Genomic DNA, 22,122 nt, shown 5'->3' with positions numbered 1-22,122 from the left:
CATCATTTTCACATTTTAATCTTTTCTTAAATAAGTTCTCAGATTTGGTTTTTACCATATTTTATCTGCCCATGAGTGTGTGCATTCCACCTGGATTTGGTATTTAATTTGCTTTTTGAAATAATTCTTCAATTCCACCATTCTATGAAATTAAATATTTCAAATTCCCATTATCCTATGTGAATGTGCTGCTATTTATTGTGAAAAATGAATCTTAAATAAACTGTTACTGCTACTGTGAATGTTGGATTGTCATCTTTGCATCTTTCCATTATTTACCTGTGTACTTTTAGTCTCCTCTGCATTTTATTCATGTATTGACATTTGTTTTATCAGTTTGGACAAGCATCGGATGGGACACTGGCAGCAGAGATCTGTGTACTTATCTGGCACAGAGGAAGTCAGGTCCTGGATACATCCTGGATTTTGCTGTTCCTTCTTAGTGGTAATGAGCCTTTGAATTTGTTCTTCTGGGTCGTGACCGTTTTTGCGTATGCATGTTTTGATCAAGTTTTGTCAGAGCAACTTTACACCTGATGAGGAGACATTCCACTGTATGAAATCTCAAAAATGAACTTGAAAAAACACATTTCACCGGCTGCAGACCGTGTATGAGCTCTTCAACTTCTTGCTTAATTAAATAATTTGTGCATGCAAACGGAGTGTCTTATGTTTGTGTTAAGATAAAATGCGGTTCCCACAACAAATTTGGTTGCCGCAAACACGATCTGGGTCAAAGCTTAGGTGTCGAGGGGTAGTGAACTTTTACACAATTTGACAAGAACAGCGGCCAAGATAGACAAGGTAAAGCATTTTTGCTTATTTCCTGACCCTCGAGTAAAAAGGCCTTATTTTAAATAATTTCAAACTGTATTAGGCTCTCCAATTAAACAAACCTATTTAATCTATTAAATGAGACATCCTCTGCAGCACGAAAACTGAAGAGCATGTGTGACTGTAAAATCAATAATTATGCAGTCATGGAAAAAATTATTAGACCATTGTTTTCTTCATTTTCTGCCTGGTACAACCAAATGTACAAATATAATGATAACAACAAAAATAGCTCATAAGAGTTACATTTAAGAGCTGATATCTAGAAGTGAGAATCCTCTCCTTCTTCAGTTTCTCCATTTCCTTTGTGCCTTCCTTCCTTCCTCTCCTTCTTCAGTTTCTTAATTTCCTTTGTTCCTTCCTTCCTCCCTTTCTTCCTCTCCTTCTTCATTTTCTTAGTTCCTTCTTTCCTTGTCTTCCATTCCCCCCTCCCTCCCTCCCTTCTTTCCTTCCTCTCCTTCTTCAGTTTCTTCATTTCCTTTGTTCCTTCTTTCCTTGTCTTCCATTCCTTCCTTCCTTCTTTAGTTTCTTCATTTCCTTCCTTCCTTCCTTCCTTCCTCCTTTCCTTTCCTTTCCTTTCCTTTCCTCCCCTCCCTTCCTTCCTTTATCTTTAGTTAGTTTAGTTAGTTTCTTCATTTCATTCTTCATTTGTTCCTTCCTTCCTCTCTTTCTTCAGTTTCTTAATTTCCTTCCTTCCTTCCTTCCTTTGTCTCCTTCTTCAGTTTCTTTGTTTCCTTTATTCCTTCATTCCTGATATCTAGACATTTTCCATGGTTTTCTTGATAATAACCAAAATCATTATCAAGAAAACCATGGAAAATGTCTAGATATCAGCTTTTAAATTAAACTCTTAGGAGCTATTTTTGTTGTTATCATATTTGTCCAAACAAATGTACATTTAGTTGTACCAGGCATTAAATGAACAAGAAAGCAAAGAGAAAACAAGGGTGGTCTAATATTTTTTTTCCATGACGGTTTTACAACATTATTTAAGTGTGTGAACTGCGGTTACTTGGTCTTCAAACAACAATAACACATATTCACAACACTTCACAGTAGCTCCATATCCTTGGCTGCTCTTGGGGTTCCTCAGGCTCCTGGATGGAAGTCTCCTGCTGCAGGAACTGGTCCCAGTCTGGTCTGCGAACTGGTAGCTCTGTCTGGAAGTGGTTCCAGAACCTAGAGACCAGATTCAAAATGAGTTACACTAAATGGGTCTAGCAATATATCAAAGAAACAAACATTGTGTTCATTCTGTTTCCATGTGTTCAGACCTGGTGTGAACATAGGTGATCAGATCAAGTGGGCAACTCTAAGTACAGAAAGTGCATTGCTGTTGCTGCTGCTGTATTTCTCTCATCCTCAGCTATGCGAAGTTCCTTGCATCTATTCTACGTACTAGTTGAAAATTTGCTGTTGAAGATGGAAAGAACAGCTAGTGACATTAGCTGAAATTGCTGTTACAACAGAAGTTTAAAGAAATGCAAGTTTTTGTTTAAGTGTAAGCACCTGAATGACACTGAAATATTAATTTGAGTGTACGTGCTGATTGAAGTTGAAGTAAAAAATGCTGAAAGGACTTAAATATTCCCTTGAAGCTAAGCACTGAGAAGAAATACAATTTTCAAAGTGCGATAAATGGATGGAATACAAATGATGCCGCTCTGTAGACTTTATATTGAAAGAAGGTGCCTGCTTAAATAAAAAGAAAGGGGTGTGTATGTTCAAATATGACATTGAAAGGTGGTAATGTTTGAAAGACGGGCGGTGAGGTGGCAGACGGAGACAATTGTCTGTAATTTAGTTTTTATTAGATTACATGCAATTCATTTGTTGTGGATGTGCGTCAGGGAAGGTAATATTTGCTTTAATGACATCCGTTGGCCTCAGTGACATGTATAGGTAGCACAATACTCGAATACACAATACAGTAGTATCTGTAAAAGATTAAGAGTTGCAGGGGAGAGGAAAAGAAAAAGGAAAGACCATATTGAGAGACCAAAAACCCAAATCTAATCTATTGAGTCATAAAAATTTTGCTGATTAAATTTAAAAAGAAGCTAAATGAAAATGATAAGAAAGGGAAATACAGAGTAATAATTAGGAATAACAGGAAAACTATGCTTTCATCTGTACTTGTAATTTTAGTTTTTACTATTATTAATTATTTTTACTGGTTTATCTGTCACTTTTTCAATTTTTCTAAACTGGTAAAAAGTCCTGTTTTTTTTTTGTTTTTTTTTTTACAGAACCATCCATCCACTATCTTTAGCCAATTTTCTGAACTCAAGTTTTTGTTTAAGTGTAAGCACCTGAATGACACTGAAATATTAATTTGAGTGTAAGTGCTGATTGAAGTTGAAGTAAAAAATGCTGAAAGGACTTAAATATTCCCTTGAAGCTAAGCACTGAGAAGAAATACAATTTTCAAAGTGCGATAAATGGATGGAATACAAATGATGCCGCTCTGTAGACTTTATATTGAAAGAAGGTGCCTGCTTAAATAAAAAGAAAGGGGTGTGTATGTTCAAATATGACATTGAAAGGTGGTAATGTTTGACAGACTGGCGGTGAGGTGGCAGACGGAAATGTTTTTTTTTTTTTTTTTTTTTACAGAACCATCCATTCACTATCTTTAGCCAATTATCTGAACTCAGGTCATGGGGGGCTGGACCCGATCCCAGCTGACATTGGGTGCAAGAGGCAGGGTACACCCCCGAAATGTCAGACTCTCACAGGGCTGACACATGAGCCGTGTTTCCTTTAGGGGGAAGAGTGGCCACTGGGAAAGTCTCAGGCCTCACCCTCTCAAAAGTCCGCTCACTCTGCGTGTCTCCATTACAAAAAGGCCCAAGAGGGATTTACGAGACTCCAGAGGTGACGTATTGTTTTCGATTGTCACAACCGATTAAACACGGGAGACGCAACTGTGGCCGTTGTCGCTAACTGTGCACAACGTCAGCAGCTGATCATAAACAAAGCAGCATGGCTAATAAACATAGTGATGGTGAATTAACTGGCATCGCAGTGTCCGGTGCTTGTTGTAAACAAACAGAGATCGCTACGTGAACACCTCCTGCAGCAGCAGCACATACACACTGTACTGCTACAGAGCTAACTGCTAGCCTATTAGCAATTTGCAGACTGGACGCTAAGGGGTTAACATCCCCTCCGGCTCCAGCTGCAGCTGAGAGAGACTGCTGCAGGAGGACTGTACCACTTCGACTTGTTCTTACTCTTCTTAACGAGCTGCCGGCCCCCGCGGCTCCTTAAGAAGAGTAAGAACGAGTCTCCAAAAGTCACCAATAACACCAGAAAAAGTCGCTGGATTTGTCAGCAATCACTTTTAAAAAAAATAGTCACTAAGGGGGTATGAAAAATCGCTAAATATAGCAACAAAGTAGCTAAGTTGGCAACAATGCTTCGCCGGCTTTTACAAATGGCGTGTGTTGTTGTGGCGCCGTACTACGTCACATTCCGCTTAGCGTTCTATCCAATCAGCAACCAGGCTTTTTTCAGGGGAGAAAAACGGCCCTGCTCTTCTACAGAGACTAAAAAGTCCCGTCAAAAGACCGTTCCGGACGCCTCATATTCAAATTAGGGGCGTTTCGGCGAGTGAGACATCATTCCAGGTATTGGGCTGTAGTGGAAACACCCTTATGGAGACAGACAACCATTCACTCCTACGGGCAATTTAGAGTCACCAGTTTAACCTAAGCTGCATGTCTTTGGACTGTGGGAAGAAGCTGGGGGACCTGGAGAGAACCCATGCTGACACGGGGAGAACATGCAACTCCACACAGAAGAGCCGCAAGCCTGAGTTGAACCTGCTACCCACGCTAACCACTACACCACTGTGAAGCCCTTTACCAGAACCTGATGTGTTTGATATACACTATGAGTTTGTGTACCTGTGGTGGTAGATATCCGGGTCTCGGCTTATGCGGTTCTGGAAGCCGATGTACAGATCATCCCAGAGACGGCCGTGCAGCACCAGGTATCTCATCACCCCTATCCTGTTTTTAATCTTGAGGAAACCAAGAAACATCATGGGTACTGCTCTATCAAAGCAAGACCTCTCAACTAATAAGCAAAGTCTCTAAAAACTAACCTTTCAAAAAAATTTAAACACAAAAAGAAGAATGTATAAGATTAATGATTGTTGGTTGCTTTGTGAAAACTCCTTGTCATGTCAGAAAAGTCAAAGATTCCTAAAAGCAGATCTGGTTGGAGATGTTTCTGAATTATCTTATAGAAAACTATCTTAGTACTTTTGCAGCTGTCTCGTAATGGTGATACCATTCTACTACTATTCTTCAGGGCTCTTCTGTCTCACCTCTACATAGGAGTGTTCTCTGGCGGGTCTCTCGGGGGGGAATGACAGATCCAAGAAGTCCACCAAGTAGTCGTAGCCATCAGTATGGGGTTTGAACTCGTCATCTGTCTCAATCACCTTGAATAAACATTTTGGGACATTTACATTTAATCAAACAGACAACCATTTTGAACAAGGAACAGAAGAAGAGGAAGAGAGGGTCAGCCAATAGGAGCAGTTTTCAGTTCATAATTGAGACAGAGCACCGTCATACTCTGAAGACCACACCCAGCGGGAGGAAAACAAACTTTTGCTCCCATTCACTTTGTACTGAAAGAAGGTGCCTCTTTGACAATTTCGTACACCAGCAATAAAATAGAAAAATGGTTAAAAACTGCTATGTGGTAAAATGCACTACCAACAAGTTAAAGAACCCAGAACTAAGTTTTTAAAATCTGACAAACAAAAACTAAACTTTTAAGACACCAACAGTGAATATTAGCCAATATTAGCTTGCCAACTTATAGCTAACATTAGGTTTGTAACAACCAACTTGTCCTTTCTAGTACATAGAGTGCTAAAATAATTATAGGATGTGTTTAAAAAAATAGATGTTTCATGCACATGGTTGTCTAAATTGTTCAAGAGCCACTGTCATTTAATACAAGTCAGTGGAGAGAGATGGTTTGTTTTCCCCCTAAAGGGGGCGGGGCTTACATGTGCTCCGTCTCTAAAGGCTCATTACCCAAGGATGGGGGCTAAAAGAAAGCAGCTGGAGGAAAACACTCAAAGTTAGAAGGAAAGAAAAAAGGTGAGGAGGAAACCGAACAGCTGGAAAATAATATTTCTGTATGATTAATTTTGGGATCGATGTGAATTACACATTCTGCTGTACATCATGATGACCTGGGGCCTCATGTATCAACGCTGCATATACACAAAAACGTATGCTTTTTTTCCTGCACATGCCACATGTACGAAAAGTGAACTTGCTGTGAGAATGTGCGGACCGCTGCGCAAGCTCTCCAGCTGTCGTGAAAATGTGCAATGGTACCGCAAACTTTTGTCTGGCGGTAACTACTGTCTTGTATGCGCTATTTAAAATGTGTTTTACATCTCAACTCATACTACACCCAACTGTCATTGTGTACAGTTTACAGCTCCCTAATACTGGAGGAAAATGCAGTTTTTCCACCCTCAAAACCCGTTATATATGAGGGAGATAGATGATTTTTTATTATAATTCTTTTTATATTTCACCTGTGTACTGCTGCTTATTTGTGCAATAATAATAGTATTTTGAAGTCTGTATATTTCATGAGTCCATGTATTTGTATAGGCTATATATATTTCTAAGTGTGTTTATATTTTGGGTTTGTATATATTTTTAAGTCTATATATTTTGCTATTTCTACCATTATTATACTGATATATGTCTCAATGTCTTTCTATTCTTGTTGGAGTAACTGGAGAGAAACTGAATTAATTAACTAATAAATAAAGTATTTCTTCTCATTCTGATTCTGATTAATATGGAGCGCAATAAAAACCAGTGAAACAACAGGCCTTAATTACTGTGTCAAAGTCATGATCGCCAACTGTTTCCCCTTTGCTTTAACATGGAGCTGTTAACGCTACAGGTGCACAGTGATCCATGACGCACAGATCCCTCTCTCCCTGGAGAAAAACAGTGCGATTTGGAAAATGTTTCCAGGATAAACCAGGTGTGGTGCATAATTGATGTGATGATTAATTGGGACAACAAAGTGTAGGCAAAGTGTGGCTTACACAAAGGCTGCTCTGTTGCCGCTGGATGAGATAGAAAACGGGGAAGTTAAGAGGGAGTGTGTGTTTAGGGACCATGTTGACTTACTGGCCCAGGAAGATACCTGTAAAATGTATTACATGATTTTAAAACTTCTCTGAACTTACCTAAATGTCAGACCACTTTTATGTTTATTTTTTACTTATTTTTACTTCAGACTCTTCTCCTCTGTATCGCCCCGGTGTTGGAACGAGCTTCCAAACTCCAATGCGATCTGCTGAATCCCTCTCAATTTTCAAAAAAAGGCTGAAGACCAAGCTCTTTACTGATCATCTACACACATAATCGACACATATAATACCAAAAAAAAAAAAAAATTGCACCATCTGCACTCTCAACTACACTTACGCCCTAACAGGACTCAACCTAGTCTATGCCACTTATTCTTGCTTGTTCTTGTGTTGTTTCTTTACCTCATCCTTGCTTGTGTTGTATAATCGCTCAAATGTACGTTGCTTTGGATAAAAGCGTCTGCTAAATTACATTTTAGATTGTAGATTATAGACACCAAAAAGCACATATTTCCTGCCTCCACCTCAGAGATCAGCACGTCGACCTCGCACGCAGTGGCAGCACGTTGATTTGCCATTGTTCTTTTGAAAATCAGCGGGCATGCTGGTGAATTTATAGTCATCTGCCTGTCATCTGGTATTCATTTTCGGGAAGAACAGGGCGTGGTTGGTGGCTTTTGCATGTGTGCCCAACTCCACGCTGACAGACGTATCAAGGAAAGGTGCAGAACCTGGTGTGAGCACAGTTTGATACACATGGAAGTAAATTTGCATACGTATTTTCGAATTTTGAGAGTATGCCATCTTTCAGTATTAAAGCTGCGCAGTGTTTGATACATGAGGCCCCTGATGTTGACACGACGTACAAACACCACCACCACCACACACACACACACATAGAGGAAACCCTATACCAGAAGGTCTACTTGTCAAGTTACTTCAGCATTGTCCTGTTGGATCCAACTTTTGGATCCATCTGCAAATATGCAGCTTTTTCCTAAAAGGGCGAAGCCAGGTGTGCCGGGTAGATTGAGGGACTCCTCTCGTTTAGAGATATGAGTAGAGAATAGATTAAGGGACTCCTCTTGTTTAGCGATATGAGTAAAGAATAGATTAAGGGACTCCTCTTGTTTAGAGATATGAGTAGAGAATAGATTAAGGGACTCCTCTTGTTTAGAGATATGAGTAGAGAATAGATTAAGGGACTCCTCTTGTTTAGCGATATGAGTAGAGAATAGATTAAGGGACTCCTCTCGTTTAGAGATATGAGTAGAGAATAGATTAAGGGACTCCTCTCGTTTAGAGATATGAGTAGAGAATAGATTAAGGGAATCCTCTCGCTTAGCGATATGAGTAGAGAATTTGATATTTTAAAAAATATTTTATTGGCTTGCTTTAATTTTTAAAATGTTATATTTGAATGTACTTCTATATTTTTCCTAAATATCTTATCTGCTCGTTTTTAGCCTTAAATATTCATATTTGAATGTCATTTTATAAATGTCTCTTTTAAATGCTTTTAATGTTTTGTGTAAAGCACTTTGAATTGCCCTGTTGTTGGAAGGTGCTCCACAAATAAACTTGCCTTGCCTTGCCTTGCCTTGCCTTGCAGGTTAGGAATCAGAAGGTCGCTGGTTTGAAGTACTTTTGAGCAAGGCACCCAAACCCCCCACACAGCTCCCCGGGCACACAGAAATGTGCTGTCACCTGCTCCTAGGCATGGTGTGTTCACTGGTGTGTCAAACACGATGTTAAATGCAGATGTTGAATTTCCCAATTGTGGGATAACTAAAGTAATCTTTATGTATTTATTTATTTCAGGCCAGGACTGAAGTACACAATTCTGAAGTAGAACAAAGAACCAGAACAAAGTAAGTCCCACCAAAGATCAGACCACATTGATATGATACAGAGATTAATCGTTTATGCATAGGAAAGACCAAAAGTGTCTCTGCAGAACAATAGAGGCTCTAGCTTTTCAAGTATAATTACCCGCACAACAAGGTTGTAGTTTTTGAAGCCTGCCCAGCTGTAATAAAACTGGATCCAGCTTTGATGTTTAAAGATCTCACAGCTGATGGCGCTGTTTAGTTCATCCACATAAAAGTCGAAATCCCAACTGTCTTTGTAGATTTTTGTATGGGCTGCAGGACTGGTGATGGCCTCACTATGTTGGGTGTTGTAGTAAATTCAGATAAAAATCAGGTAAAACTTATAGTTCTTCATTGTATTTCTTGTTATGTATTTGTTTATTTATTAATGATCATGTGACTCATTTTGCTGTGATACTTTGTACCAACATTTCAACAGATGTAAACAGAACATTTCAGAACTAAACTTTCTGCTGGAACACTGCCTTGTACGGTTTGTAATATATTGACTGAGTAAACAGTGTTTTCACTCAGACATTAGATAAAACACATGCAAGTGTTGTCAACCTGTTAGTGGGGTCTCTCAGAGCCAGGCCGAGGTCCAGCACATCGCCTGGCTTTGGCGTCCATGTCTTGATCTCTGGAGTGGACTTATTGATCAGTGCATTGAGGTCCTCTGCACTGTTCTTAACATTTGTATCCCTTAAGTAACTGTACACACACACACACACACACACACACACACACACACACACACAAAGGAATGCCACTAAGCCAGGTTTGTGGTTTGTGCATGCAATCATATTGTAGATTATATTGCATTCCAAATGTTAACCGAGCCTGAAAGAGCTAATCATACCAGTTGCATAAGCTGAACAGTGACATCAAGCACGTAATCTTTTTATCATCCACTGATGTACAAACTCTACCTGTCTGATGGATGAGCCTCCACAAAGTAGCCAGCGAACGGGCAATAGATCTTCGGTTGCAGCGACTTCACCAGCAGAGCTTTGTAATTCAGCAGCTTCTTCCTTTCAGTCTTGATAAACTGTGCCTTCCAGGAATCTGGGCTCAGACATACACCATCATCTTAATGACAGCAGTGTGGTTGGTACATACCTGACTTAAAGAGGACATTCATCTTCCGCGTATGTGTACAAGATTCTCTTTTGGAGAAAAGGTGGGTATACCTTTCTCTTTCAGCAGTTTCAGTTGAAAGTGAAAGTAAACAGATACACTAAACTATCACTTTTACAATGAATGTTTTGGGGTGAAATCATGGTGCATTTAAAAAATTAAACTCTAACGCTACTGTGGTGTGCAATGAGGTGAATTCCCTACCACTAAAGCGAGCCTCACCACTATATTTCCCTCCACAGAAGGTCATTGGGAATCCAGATGCACCCCCAGCAAAGTCACTCATCATTAAGTCCACATTCTGTGGTAGTCTGCCCCCGTTTGGCCTGGTGCAGTCCACAGTGTTCAGGATCATGTGACCTGCAATCAAAACACATTTTAACAATCCAATCTTATGTTTCTTTTAGTCTGCAACTGTAGGGATTGTATTTTAAAATGAAAAGTACTAAAAAACATGTAGTCCTACCTTTATATTCAACAATGGTGCAGGTGTCCATTTCAGGATGCACACCATCCATCAGGATCATGAATCTCAGGTCGTTGTCAACCTGTTGGAGACCAAGGGAGTAGTGACTAATTACGGGTGAAGCATGGGCCGACTTACAGGGTGGATATAGACTAATTATTTTTTTACTATTCCTAACACTGTGAGATAGGGTGTGGTCTTTGTGGAGGTCTGCACTCTCAAAGTGTCGTTCTATTTACAGTGAGTTTTATCAATTATTCTTCTGTAGCAGGATGATGCCTTTCCGGCACTTTCCGGCCGGTGGCTCCGGTCGCACTGGCTCGCTCGCTCGGTCTCTCTCTCTCTCTGTGATCTCCTCCCGTGCGGCGCACGCACTGATTCGGCCTGATCGGTAGGTGGACGCTCACATCGCTTTCTCTTTCTGTCATGAGGTTTGATCAGTCAGTAAAGTGTGTGTATTTATTGCAGGGCCTCGGTGTAATACTATGGGGAGCGGTGGCTACTAACATTAGCCCTTGCAGAAAACACTGCTGCTTTGCTTCTACCAGTTTTGCTTCCACCGGCTTTGCCTCTACTGCTTGCCATTTGTTTTGCCTCCTTCTGCTGTCCACGCTTTGCCCAACTTCTACTTGCCACCAGTTGCTGCATTGTGGACTTATAAAAAATACTAACTCCTACCTTTTTAAAGTGGGCAGTCTTAATATTGTGTGGCGCAAGGGGTTATTTTCCTTTTTGTTGTGTGTTTGATTAATCTTTGTTCCCCTATTTTTCAGTACTGTTGTGTTTGATTAGTTTGCTTATTTGTTTGTTTAATTACCTTGTTACTTCTCTTATATTGTGTTTGACCACTTAATTTATTTAAGTTGTCATTTGGTTTGATTGTTAATGACTATACTCCTTTCAGTTTTGTCTGTTGTTAACTACCTCAGTGATATTTGATTTAATTACCTTATCCTTCTTTTTTGTGTTTGGTTGATGTATCATTTCTTCTAATTGATTGATTGATTGATTTTCATTGAAGCTATTTTTGATTGATTAGCTTATTACTGTATTTCTTTTCTGACAGTTAAGTTATTTTGTGTAGTTTAGGTTATTTTGATTTTTGAGTATATTGTGTACCCAATATTGTGTTTTGTCAATTAAGTTCCTTTGTGATTCTGTAGTTTATTTGAATTTCCTTTAGTAATTCAAATATTGTTTTTGTTTTGAGAGTTCTTCCCCTAATTTTCGTTTCTTGTCTCAGCAGCTGAAGGCCGAAGGTGGTGGGACGGGTGACGTCGGTGGCGGGGACCCCCCTTCTTGTGTGCTGTGCTGTTCACCCCCCCGGTTTTGATTGGTGTACTGACGTGTGACCTGAGTGCCTTAACTTATATATTCTATTCTATTTCAATTCCCTGGGTGAAACTCCCCGGGTGGCGTTGTCTGGCTTCTTTGTACTCACGACTGATTGACTTACACCTAGAGCTCCGCTCGCCACACTTCATTAAAACAGTATCTATTTACAATACACATTTTATGAAAGAGTTTTTGTCATTGCTCTTCGACCAGATGTGACTTACATTTTGCCAGACACCAAAAGGAACAACGTTGATGTTGGTCAGCTTGACCTGGCTTTGCTCCAAATACCTGCACAAGAGGGATATGAAGAGTGGAATAATGGTAATGTCAAACACATTTAAAGAATCTGTTTTAAAATAATAGCTGAAGATGAGTTGCATCACTCTACTAACCAAAAGACAGGTCTGGAAGTATCACCAACATAAATGGGGACATCTGGCCTCCTCTCTGACAAGACTTTCAGTGTGGGATAACTAGAGAAGACACAGGACAGGTCGAATATCAGGACATCCTATATTCTTTTCCAGGCCTGACACCATTACAGCCCGAGAACTTTGGCTGCCGGCTAGTTCCTTTGTTTTCACTTGGAAAAAACGACCACAACAATAGATTTTGCCCTAACAAAGGCCAAGACCAGTGCCTGCAACAGACGTGATATGCTATATTAACAAAAGGGAGTGGGTTTAACAGCAATGACAGCATTGTATGGGTGGCTGGGTGTGGTTTTTGTTGTGGTTTGGTTAATGTAATGGCTTTGTTTATACATAATAGGACATTTGCAATATGCATCCCAATTTTGTAAAATGAGTGAGGGATATTTGCCAACTGCTGTGTGACAGGGAGTAGCACTGCTGACAATATGGTTGAATTTAGAAGAGAAGATATAAAGAGTTTTATATTCCCTCACAGGCTGCTCATCAGTGTGGTATTTAAAAGTTATGACTTCCGCCTGGCCTGGAGAGGATCCTGAATTTAGCTGCGATCATCAACCCGGGCTAGACTGGGACAAAAATTTGCCGTGGCAGTTGAAATAGTTGGAACAGGTGGCAGACTAATGCCTGTGAAGTAAATGTTTAAAAGGAACCTTCAGGTCTCATGTACGTTGCACAGTTATACATATATGAAGGACCTGGCAGCACATAAAACACACAATGTTTCTGTCATGCTGTGATGTACATAACAAGAGATGATTAAAAGTGAGAACAGCATCTATTTAACAACTCTTATAGTGTACCTGAGGTGATCAGAGTGCATATGGCTGATGTAGATGAGATCTGCTGCACACATTCTGTCCAGAGAATCTGCTGGAGGCTCATGGAGAAGCCACCAGCCTCTGGCAAATGCAGGACCCTTTAACCACGGGTCGAACATGAACCGCTTCTGTCCCAGCTGCAGCTCCATACAGGCATGCGTCAAGTATGTCACCTGGGTGAGAAAATCACAGATTTGCAGCAAATGTCATAAATTACCTTGGTGATTCTGGTGTGTAACAAAGGACAGTTTAGTAAGGACAATCTTATTAAACTGTAAAAAAAAAAGGTGTGAGGTTAGAGTCCAAGTGAGGACACTTAAAATCATCACGTCTGATATGACAGAGGTCATCTGGATGAAAAGTTCACAATTTGTACCCCTAGCAGATGTCACTATTAAACCTTTATCATCCTGTCTTGTCCCAATGAACAGACCTGATAATAAAATTAAACTGTAAAAAAGTGGCTACAGTCCAAGTGATGGACACATTAAGTCTTTATATCTTATATGACACCTGGGTGGGATGTCGCAGATGTCACTATATTAACTTTATAATCCTGTGGCATCACAATGGACAGACCTGACCTACTAAATGGACACCAAGATGGCTGATGAGGACACAGGTGGTTTGTTGGGCTCCACTCAAGTCCTTCTTATCTCAAGTTTTTGCTTGCAGTTTTTAGGATTTTTAGGATTTTTCTTACCATTTGTCAGTGTTTTAATATATTTCTTAAAGATTTTTCCAAATAACACTCCAAAGCAACAAGAACAGGTCAAATGTAAGCTGCCTGATCAAGGAAAAGTTTGTCTGGTGCTCATCTGCTTTGTGATCCTGCTGGCACCTATTACACACTGCTGGCAATTCAAAGACAACCACAGTGAGCCAAAATCAGCATGGTTAGATAATCATGTTGACCAAACAGATCTTTATTACTTTGGACATGGATATCATACCCTATACACTGCCTGCTCATTAAAGGGATTAATGCAACATGGAAAATCAAAGACCGGTTCACAATTGCCTTCGCAACGTGGTAAGGGGCGCGTGCCAAAGTTTATACTGGCGCTGCTACTCCTGGCTGGTGATATACATCTCAACCCCGGACCAGCTATGGAACAACTGGGCTGTTCCGGCGCAGCACAGGCACCCCAAGCACCACCAGCAGAGGCCTGGACCCCGCGTGGAAGACAGCTCAGTGCGGGGAGAACAACAGCGGAGGCGCCTGGTGTGTTTGGAGAAGAGCCGCTGTACCTGTCGGCAATGAGGCAGGATTTGCGGTGTGATAATCGGGTGGCTTTGTGTGGCAGCGGGCTGGCTGGTGAGTCTATCCAACTTGACACCCGTAAACTGAAGGCTAAAAGTGAACATACACTGAACAAACACAAACTTGTTGACGCGAAGACTGGGGCTGTGTTAGCGCGCACTGCTGCAGAGAGTCGGAGGACTGACACGGGGAAGATCATGTGCCGCGCAGCACAAAAGCAAAAACAATTGCTGTTTTTTCAGACAGTGAATCATGCCAGAGTGCTTTGGGACTCAACATCTAAACCTAAAGGCATTCTTGGCTAGCCTGGCTAACACCAGACTATTCTCAAATGAGGTCTAGTCTGGCAACGAGCAATGGATTTCTCCGTAGAGGAGGCGTGGTTTACGATCCTCCAGAGCCGTTTATTGGGCGCTTAGAATGTCTATCAAAAGCGTCTGTAGGTAGCTCTTAGCCAATCAGATCAGTTATACCAGATGACGTAGTAGAGCAACAGAAATGGATGTTTGTTGTGTGTGTGTCTGTGAGAGAGTGTTGCTTGCTGCTTTGCTTCTCCAGTTCTCACTTTCTGCAAGATTATTTATTTTCACGCTTTATCCCCCCTCATGTCATTCAGCCACACACATCCACTGATTTTATGGGCAATAAACAAGCTGCTGCGGGTCTCTCAGCGGCTCCGCTGTCCCCTGGCTCGTAGCCAGATCACCGGTGGTGACCGGCGGTCTCGGCGGTGCGGCGCTAATCACCGGCGCAACCGGTGATCTCGCTCCGAGCCGGGGGGCAGCGGTGCCGCCGAGAGACCTTTCGCCTTTCAACTTTCGCTCTTAACTGTTTAAAACGCCGTCTACAGCTAAAGAGAGTTTCGCGTCTGCAGCAGCCATGTTGGATCCGGAAAACTACAAGCTTGCAAATGCCGAGTAGTACGCGTCATCGTCTTGCCGTCCCTCCCCGCTCTGTGATTGGATCCCTAAAATAGGGCTAGGAATCCTTCCTGGATTCCAGACCCTTTCGCAGTTCGAAATTAAATCCGAGCGCGCAAGGCAGTCTGGGTATACCCAGGCTAATTCTTGGCAGTCATCTTAACATCCGAAGCATTGCACCAAAAGCAGACCAGATCAATTCTCTATTGACGGAGTCAAACTCAAACACACGTAACAAACGTTACGGACCCAAAGGACCCACGGGCCTTACGAGAAACACGCAAACTCTAATTGACATCATATTTACAAACAAACCAGATCGGATAACAAAAACGTATAATTTAATAACTGGATTGTCCGATCATAATATGACCCTCTCTGTCAGAAAACTAACAAAAAAACGAATCCAGTACTTTGGAGGCTGTATCTCTGACTCAGTAAAGACAGCCATCCCTAAATCTAAAATGGCACAATTTGAGCAGGAATTTAGGAATATTAGTTGGGATGAGATGATGGAGTCTCATGATTTAGACATGTGCTGTGTTTCCATGACTACAGCTATGGAAACTTTAATGGCAAAATACTCCAAAAATATTAAATGTAAACAAAAGAAAGCAGTTCCACCATGGCTAAATAATGAAATACATGCACTAATGAAAAAATGTGATTTGGCATTAAAAACATCATTATCATCGAAACTTAATAATCTTCTCTACAAAAGTTTGAGGAATAAAGTTGTACAGGAATTACGCAAAGCAAAGTCATCATATTACACACAGTTAATGGGAAATGCTAATGGCCATAGTGCATCCCTCTGGAAACACTTAAATGATTTAACCAACAGATCACATGGCCAAAAAGAAATTAAAGAGCTGAAAACAAACGGAATAACCATTACTGATAAGACTGCAATGGCTCATGAATTTAATACATATTTTATAAAATCAGCTCAGGATATAACACAGAATTTTGATTGTCAAACAAATGTAATTGACGTGGAGGCTGTAGATATATGTAATTTATTTTGCATTAAAGAGGTAAATGAAGCAAAAATACTGGAAGTAATAAAAAATCTGTCAAATTCTAAGGCAAAGGATATCTATAACTTAGACACTCTGTTCATTAAGAAGCACTGTGTGGAGCTTGTCAAGCCCATGACTCATCTTGTTAATTTATCAAATAGAGAAAATAAATTCCCAAATAGCTGGAAGAAAGCTATCATTACGCAACTATCGCCCTATTTCTATTCTGCCTGTGTTGTCAAAGGTGCTTGAAAAGGTTGTGGCGTCACAGGTTATTGAATACCTAGAAACCAATCAACTGCTTCACCCTCAACAATTTGGATTTAGACCAAAATATTCAACCGAAATGGCAAATATCTTTTTCATTGAAAATATAAAGCAATCTCTTGACAGTGGTAATGTTGTGGGGGCAGTGTTCCTGGACCTTAAAAAGGCCTTTGACACTGTCAACCACAGCATACTACTGGCTAAGTTAAAATCTTTTAAATTTTCCAAAGGAGCAGTTCATTGGTTTGATTCTTATCTCCACAAAAGAGAGCAGTGTGTAAAAATCAATCAAGAAAAATCTTCCTTTTTATACAACAGAATGGGGATTCCCCAAGAATCAATTCTTGGTCCATTACTTTTCAGTCTGTTTATTAATGATTTACCTAAAACCTGTCCTGAGGCCGGCTTCCAGCTTTATGCAGATGACGCTAAGTCACCTAGCAAGGCAGCAGAGACCCTAACACAGCACTTAAATGAAGTCCAACACTGGTTGGAACACAATCATCTCATTCTGAACTTAAAACTAAAACTGAAATAAGACTGTGTCAATGTGTTTCTCAATACGAAAACCAAGCTCTCACGAAAGTCTTCATGTTAAAATGAAGAATAAAGAAATTCAAGAGGTCAATGAATTTAAATTCTTAGGAATAGTTTTAGATCCTCAGCTCAAGTTTGATGCACACATTAAGAAAATTACAAAAACCGTGAAGAGTAACCTTAACTGTTTCAGATTAATTAGGCATTATATTCCAACTCAAGCAGCTCAGATCTTCATGCGCTCTATGATTTTTTCCCATATTGCATATTGTTTGACTGTATGGGCTCAAGCGTCACCTTCTGCAGTAAAGAACATTTCCTCTTTATACAACCAGGCACTAAAAATAATGGATTAAAAAACCCATCCGGTGGCATCATTGTCTTATATTAAAAAAATACAATCTTTTGAGTTTTGACAGTTTTGTACACTCCTTAAATTTCCTTAAATTGGTATTCAAATGTATTAATAACCTTGCACCTGAACCTCTTCACAGATATATTGAAAGACAGAACAGTAACAGAGTAACAAGAAACACAGTGCAAGGAAACTGCAGAATTCAACACCGTAGAACCACTTTTGGACAGTCAGCTTTCTCAATTAAAGGTTGTAAAATCTGGAATACATTACCAACTGAAATAAAATCAATAACTAATCCTGAAACATTCACAAAAAACACTAAGTGTTGGCTTAAAGCAAACCAGAGCTGTACCCATTCTTAAAGTCTTATAGTCTTAAGTAGTTTTTTTTTCTTTTTTCTTTTTCTTTCTTTTTCTCTGTTATTTCTTTCTTTTCTCCTTATTGTTGTATAGATTTATGATGATTTTAAACTCTAAGCTATATTTATACAGGGTTTATTTTATTTTATTTTATTTTATTTTTCTCAGGGTAAATGTATATTGTAATTGTTTGTAATTTTATTCTATTTTGTAGATGGTGTAATTGTATATTGGATTTTTATAGTATTGTGATTTTGTATGTAGTTGTAAAAGCCCAACTAGGGACGGGAGTTGAAAATGAGCTGAAGCTATATCTCTGTATGCAACACATCAGATGCATGTCCTGTATCTATGCTAACTGCATTGTCCCTATCAAATAAAATAAATTCAAATTCAAATTCAAACTTCACATACCACACCTCCCACTTTATCACCGAGATATCAGGTCCTTTTGTGTTTTAAATTGAGACGTCTAGACCTCTTAATTCCTACATAAAAAACCCTGCAGAATGCCTCAGGTGTGAAACACACTCTCGGGAGTTGGCACCGATACCTACTGCAGACCAGAGGGTGTGAAAACAGGTATAAATGTTTAGTTCTTCCCATGCCTGAGGTCTTTCTTCATTTTGACTGCTTGCATGATGATTGATGATTGAGCTTTGCTTGGCAAAGAAAATAAAAACCTTGTTGGCTGCATATATGTGAAATATTAAGTAAATAAACTAATTATTTCAAATGCGCAGAGGAACCCTGGGGAAAACACGAGTAGTCCATACGGTGCTCACGAGTGCCTAAATTTTAATTTAAGTTTTCAGCTAAAGCTTGTAGACATTTAACATTTTCCAACCTTTGGTATGTTATGAATCAAAATGATTGTTCCACGCTTGTTTTAAGTAATTTTGCATTTACTTAGAATTATCAAAGTTAATTTATCTTGAAATAGCCCAACGTTTGCCTCTCTGCCTCTTGTCAACTACACTGCAAAAAAGCCAACTTGTATTTTTTGGCCTAAAACTGTGATTTAAGTTGGTAAAACTTGGAAATATAAATTATTGACATTTAGGGTAATACTGTAAGCACAACAAAGGAAGCCAGTTGTATGCTCAAAAACAAGTTGGTGAGTTGTTGTTACTTATATCTTTAAGTTGGGGTTCACAACAAGGGACAATAGTTCTGCTAACTCTTATTTCTTTGTTGTGAAATGAGGGAAAGTTCGGCCATTAGCGAAAGCTAGCGGCTAACTGATGCTAGCGGCTAACTGATGCTAGCGGCTAACTGATGCTAGCGGCGCTGCTTGTTACAGCTACAAGAGTAGCCATTAGCGTATCAATGCTAACTCAAAATTGTGGTCGCAACATTAGCTGACATTTCATAGCGGCGTTACACTCGTGCCACTTCAGCACATTGCAGAAGTTAGCAGAAGTAAGGATTAAAAGTTATTACAATGTAAAATTATAAGTTGGTACAACTTACAGTTGAGTTGACAAAAATCTGAATTCAGAGTTGAGCAAACTCAAAAACAAAACTTAAAATATTTACTTTAATTGTCCAACTTTTTAACAAAATTTTATCGAAGTTTGTTGACTTGAAATTTTGAATTCACCCAACTTTTCTTTTTTTGCAGTGTAGTGTCTGGTTTGCTAAGGTTTGTCTTTTTCAAATATTGTTAATTCACTCAATTCGCCGTCCCATTTTCCTACTTTTAAATGATCTATGATTGGAAGTGTCTTTTTAGAATAAATTAAACAATTTATACTGTAATAAACTTATTATTATTATGATATATTTTCCTAGATTGACTTATTTACCGCAGTAATAACTAACACCCCTCTCTTCACAAATTCTTCCAGTTTAAATATTCAATACATTTTCCTTGTCTTTTGGAACCACATCTGTCTTTTAATTATTATTTAATTCAGTTGTTGAACCTATGTTGCCTTTGACTGATTAAGGTGTTAATATATATTTCCTTGTGTGAAATTCCACAGGTGGCGTTGTAGGGTCAGTTAGATTATTATTGTTTATTATATACCAACCCTTAGTGCCCCTTGCCACACTTACAGTAAATATTTTTTTAATACAATTTTCCAATAGTGTAACAGAATTAAGCTGCAGTGTTTAAATTACCACAAGACTAAATAAAGAAAAGATCAACATTTAAATTTTTCTAAATGATGTATTTTCATGTAAATACATGTGTTAATGTACTTTCTTATAGCGCATTTCACACTTTTTCAGGGTGTATAAATGAGAACGTTACCAGCAGGATACATACTTTGACTTCTCCTTCCTGGAGCTCCAGAGGCTCTCGAGGATCGGCCAGCCAGGGGTCTACGGGGCTCAACTCCACCAGCTGAAGCCCCCCATCATCCAAAATCTCCACTTCTGTGTAGGTCAAAACATACATACTCAGATGGATTTGCTGAGGCAGTTGTTCTGTTCATTGTTCTGACTGTTTTAACTGATGAGATAAGTTAATTTTACTTTGCCTTACAGCTCCACTCTCATTGAGCTTTACAGATTTTTTTTCAAAATGAATCAAGAATGCTGACTCCTTAGACACAGAACAAGGAAATACTCCAACCTAACACGTGTCAGCATAAACAATGAGTCAGTCCAGGTTTCTCACAGACTCTTGAAGTTATCACGAGAGTATTTCATTTTCATTGTATTCCTTTCAATCTCAGGAATACAGAAGATATATACATACGCGGAGTTCATGAAGAACAAAGAAGTTAATAGCATGGAGTCCAATCTCCAGACTTGAATTACACACAAACCTTACAGTATAAAATAAGCATGACAGAAAATAAGGCAGAGTTGTTAAACCCTGACTGTATTCTGTCAACCTAATGGAATTTTGGTAAATTATTTAATTAATTAATTAAATTAATTATTAAGATAATGCTGCCCCCCCCCCCCCCCCCCCCCTCCCCTGTGGCATGTCATAAGTCTGTTCATGTTTGTGAAGTGTATTATGCTTATGTTGCTGGGTTTTTTAAAATTGTTTTTTCCTCCTTTCCTCCCCTCACATTGTGCTGTATTTCTTTCTCTTCATCTTTGTCTTCCTGTCCTGTTCACCTCTGTCATATTGTTTGTGTGTTTTTTATACGTTTTGGACGGGTTGATTACTACCCTGTGCAATGACAATAAAGGCTTTCTGATTCTGAATCCCGCACAAGGCTCTGTGGATGGTTCCAAGAAGTTGAAACCATCCACAGGAAAAAAGTTTAGTGAGTAACAGGTGATTCAAATAATCCATTATGATCTGGAGACGTCTCTGTATGTAAAAGGTAAGTAACGAAGCCAACATCAGATGCCTGTGACCTATGATCCCTCAACAATGTCAAGAATTAGTGTTATCAGTTCCTAAACACGTACAAAGTTTATAAGTTTGGACATTTAATATATCGTGTTTTAGACAGTGTCCCAGCTTTTGTGTAATCTGTGCATGATTAAACTGTCAGCTGTTTACATTGTTTCATTGAAAATACTTTATACTGTGTTCACATTGCAGTTACTTTTTAGTTTCGTTTAGTTTAAGCTGTAGATCCTAACACAGATCAGGAACTCACAAATTTACAAAGCTTTGTTGTCAACAGACAGAGAAATACAGATCAAAAAGGAAGTTTAACACAAAATTGAACTTACCGAGCTCATCCTGCAAGAAGCTGTCTGGTGGGTTCACATATTTCATTGTTGACACATTTAACCTCCAGTTGTGCTTTGTGCATTTCACAGTTCTGTGGGAAAGTAAATCAACCTGTCAGCTTTATTGGTTTATTGATTATAAGAGCCAAAATCCTCGCTGTGTACCAGAACCATCTCACCTGCCATCCAGGTCTTCGATGTCTTTGATGAACAACCCTCCTTGGTGTTTGCATTGGTTCTTGCATGCCTTCAGGTTTTTGTTGCTCTTGTATATGATGTAACATTTACCGTCCTCTGGGTTTTTCTTGAAATTGACTCCCTCTTTGAGTGAGCCAACTGCTTCAGCATCGAGTGACAGCAACACACTCACTCTTTGAGAGGTCATTTTACCTAAACAGTAGAAATCAAATAAATAAATAAAAATTAATTTTAAGTGGAGTTGAAATTTTATTCCTGATGGAACCAATAAAAGCTTGTTAAATAATTATATACAAATACCTGTATGGGTTTTCTAAAGTAAAATAGTACTTAAACTCTTAATATTCAAATGCCTTTCTATTGAGAATTGGTGGCTGTGGGCAATGGATGTTAAGGGGGGATAGCAGGTCAACAATAAATGCAACATAGAAGTTATGACATCTTCTGAAAGCTGTGAGGATTAATTTTAGCTACAGCTCAACACTGAGTCAAGTTGT

The 22,122-nt window shown here is 39.3% G+C and overlaps 1 protein-coding gene across 1 annotated transcript; it reads right to left on the bottom strand.

Moving 5' to 3' along the window:
• Positions 1-1,779: 1,779 nt before the first annotated feature.
• Positions 1,780-21,812, bottom strand: cmah (cytidine monophospho-N-acetylneuraminic acid hydroxylase). Its single transcript, XM_059326159.1, has 14 exons — positions 21,607-21,812; positions 21,428-21,519; positions 20,052-20,161; positions 13,032-13,222; positions 12,190-12,270; positions 12,019-12,085; positions 10,460-10,541; positions 10,216-10,353; positions 9,786-9,921; positions 9,424-9,567; positions 8,978-9,152; positions 5,171-5,287; positions 4,746-4,861; positions 1,780-2,013 (listed from the first exon to the last, which is right to left on the bottom strand). The coding sequence occupies exons 1-14, from the start codon at positions 21,810-21,812 to the stop codon at positions 1,875-1,877; spliced, it is 1,794 nt and encodes a 597-aa protein (XP_059182142.1). The 3' UTR covers positions 1,780-1,874.
• Positions 21,813-22,122: the final 310 nt, after the last annotated feature.

Source organism: Centropristis striata, chromosome 22 (genome assembly GCF_030273125.1).
Source record: "Centropristis striata isolate RG_2023a ecotype Rhode Island chromosome 22, C.striata_1.0, whole genome shotgun sequence".
Classification (NCBI taxonomy): domain Eukaryota; kingdom Metazoa; phylum Chordata; class Actinopteri; order Perciformes; family Serranidae; genus Centropristis; species Centropristis striata.
Note: the sequence above shows the minus strand (reverse complement) of the source record. Positions and strands in the feature narration are given on the sequence as shown.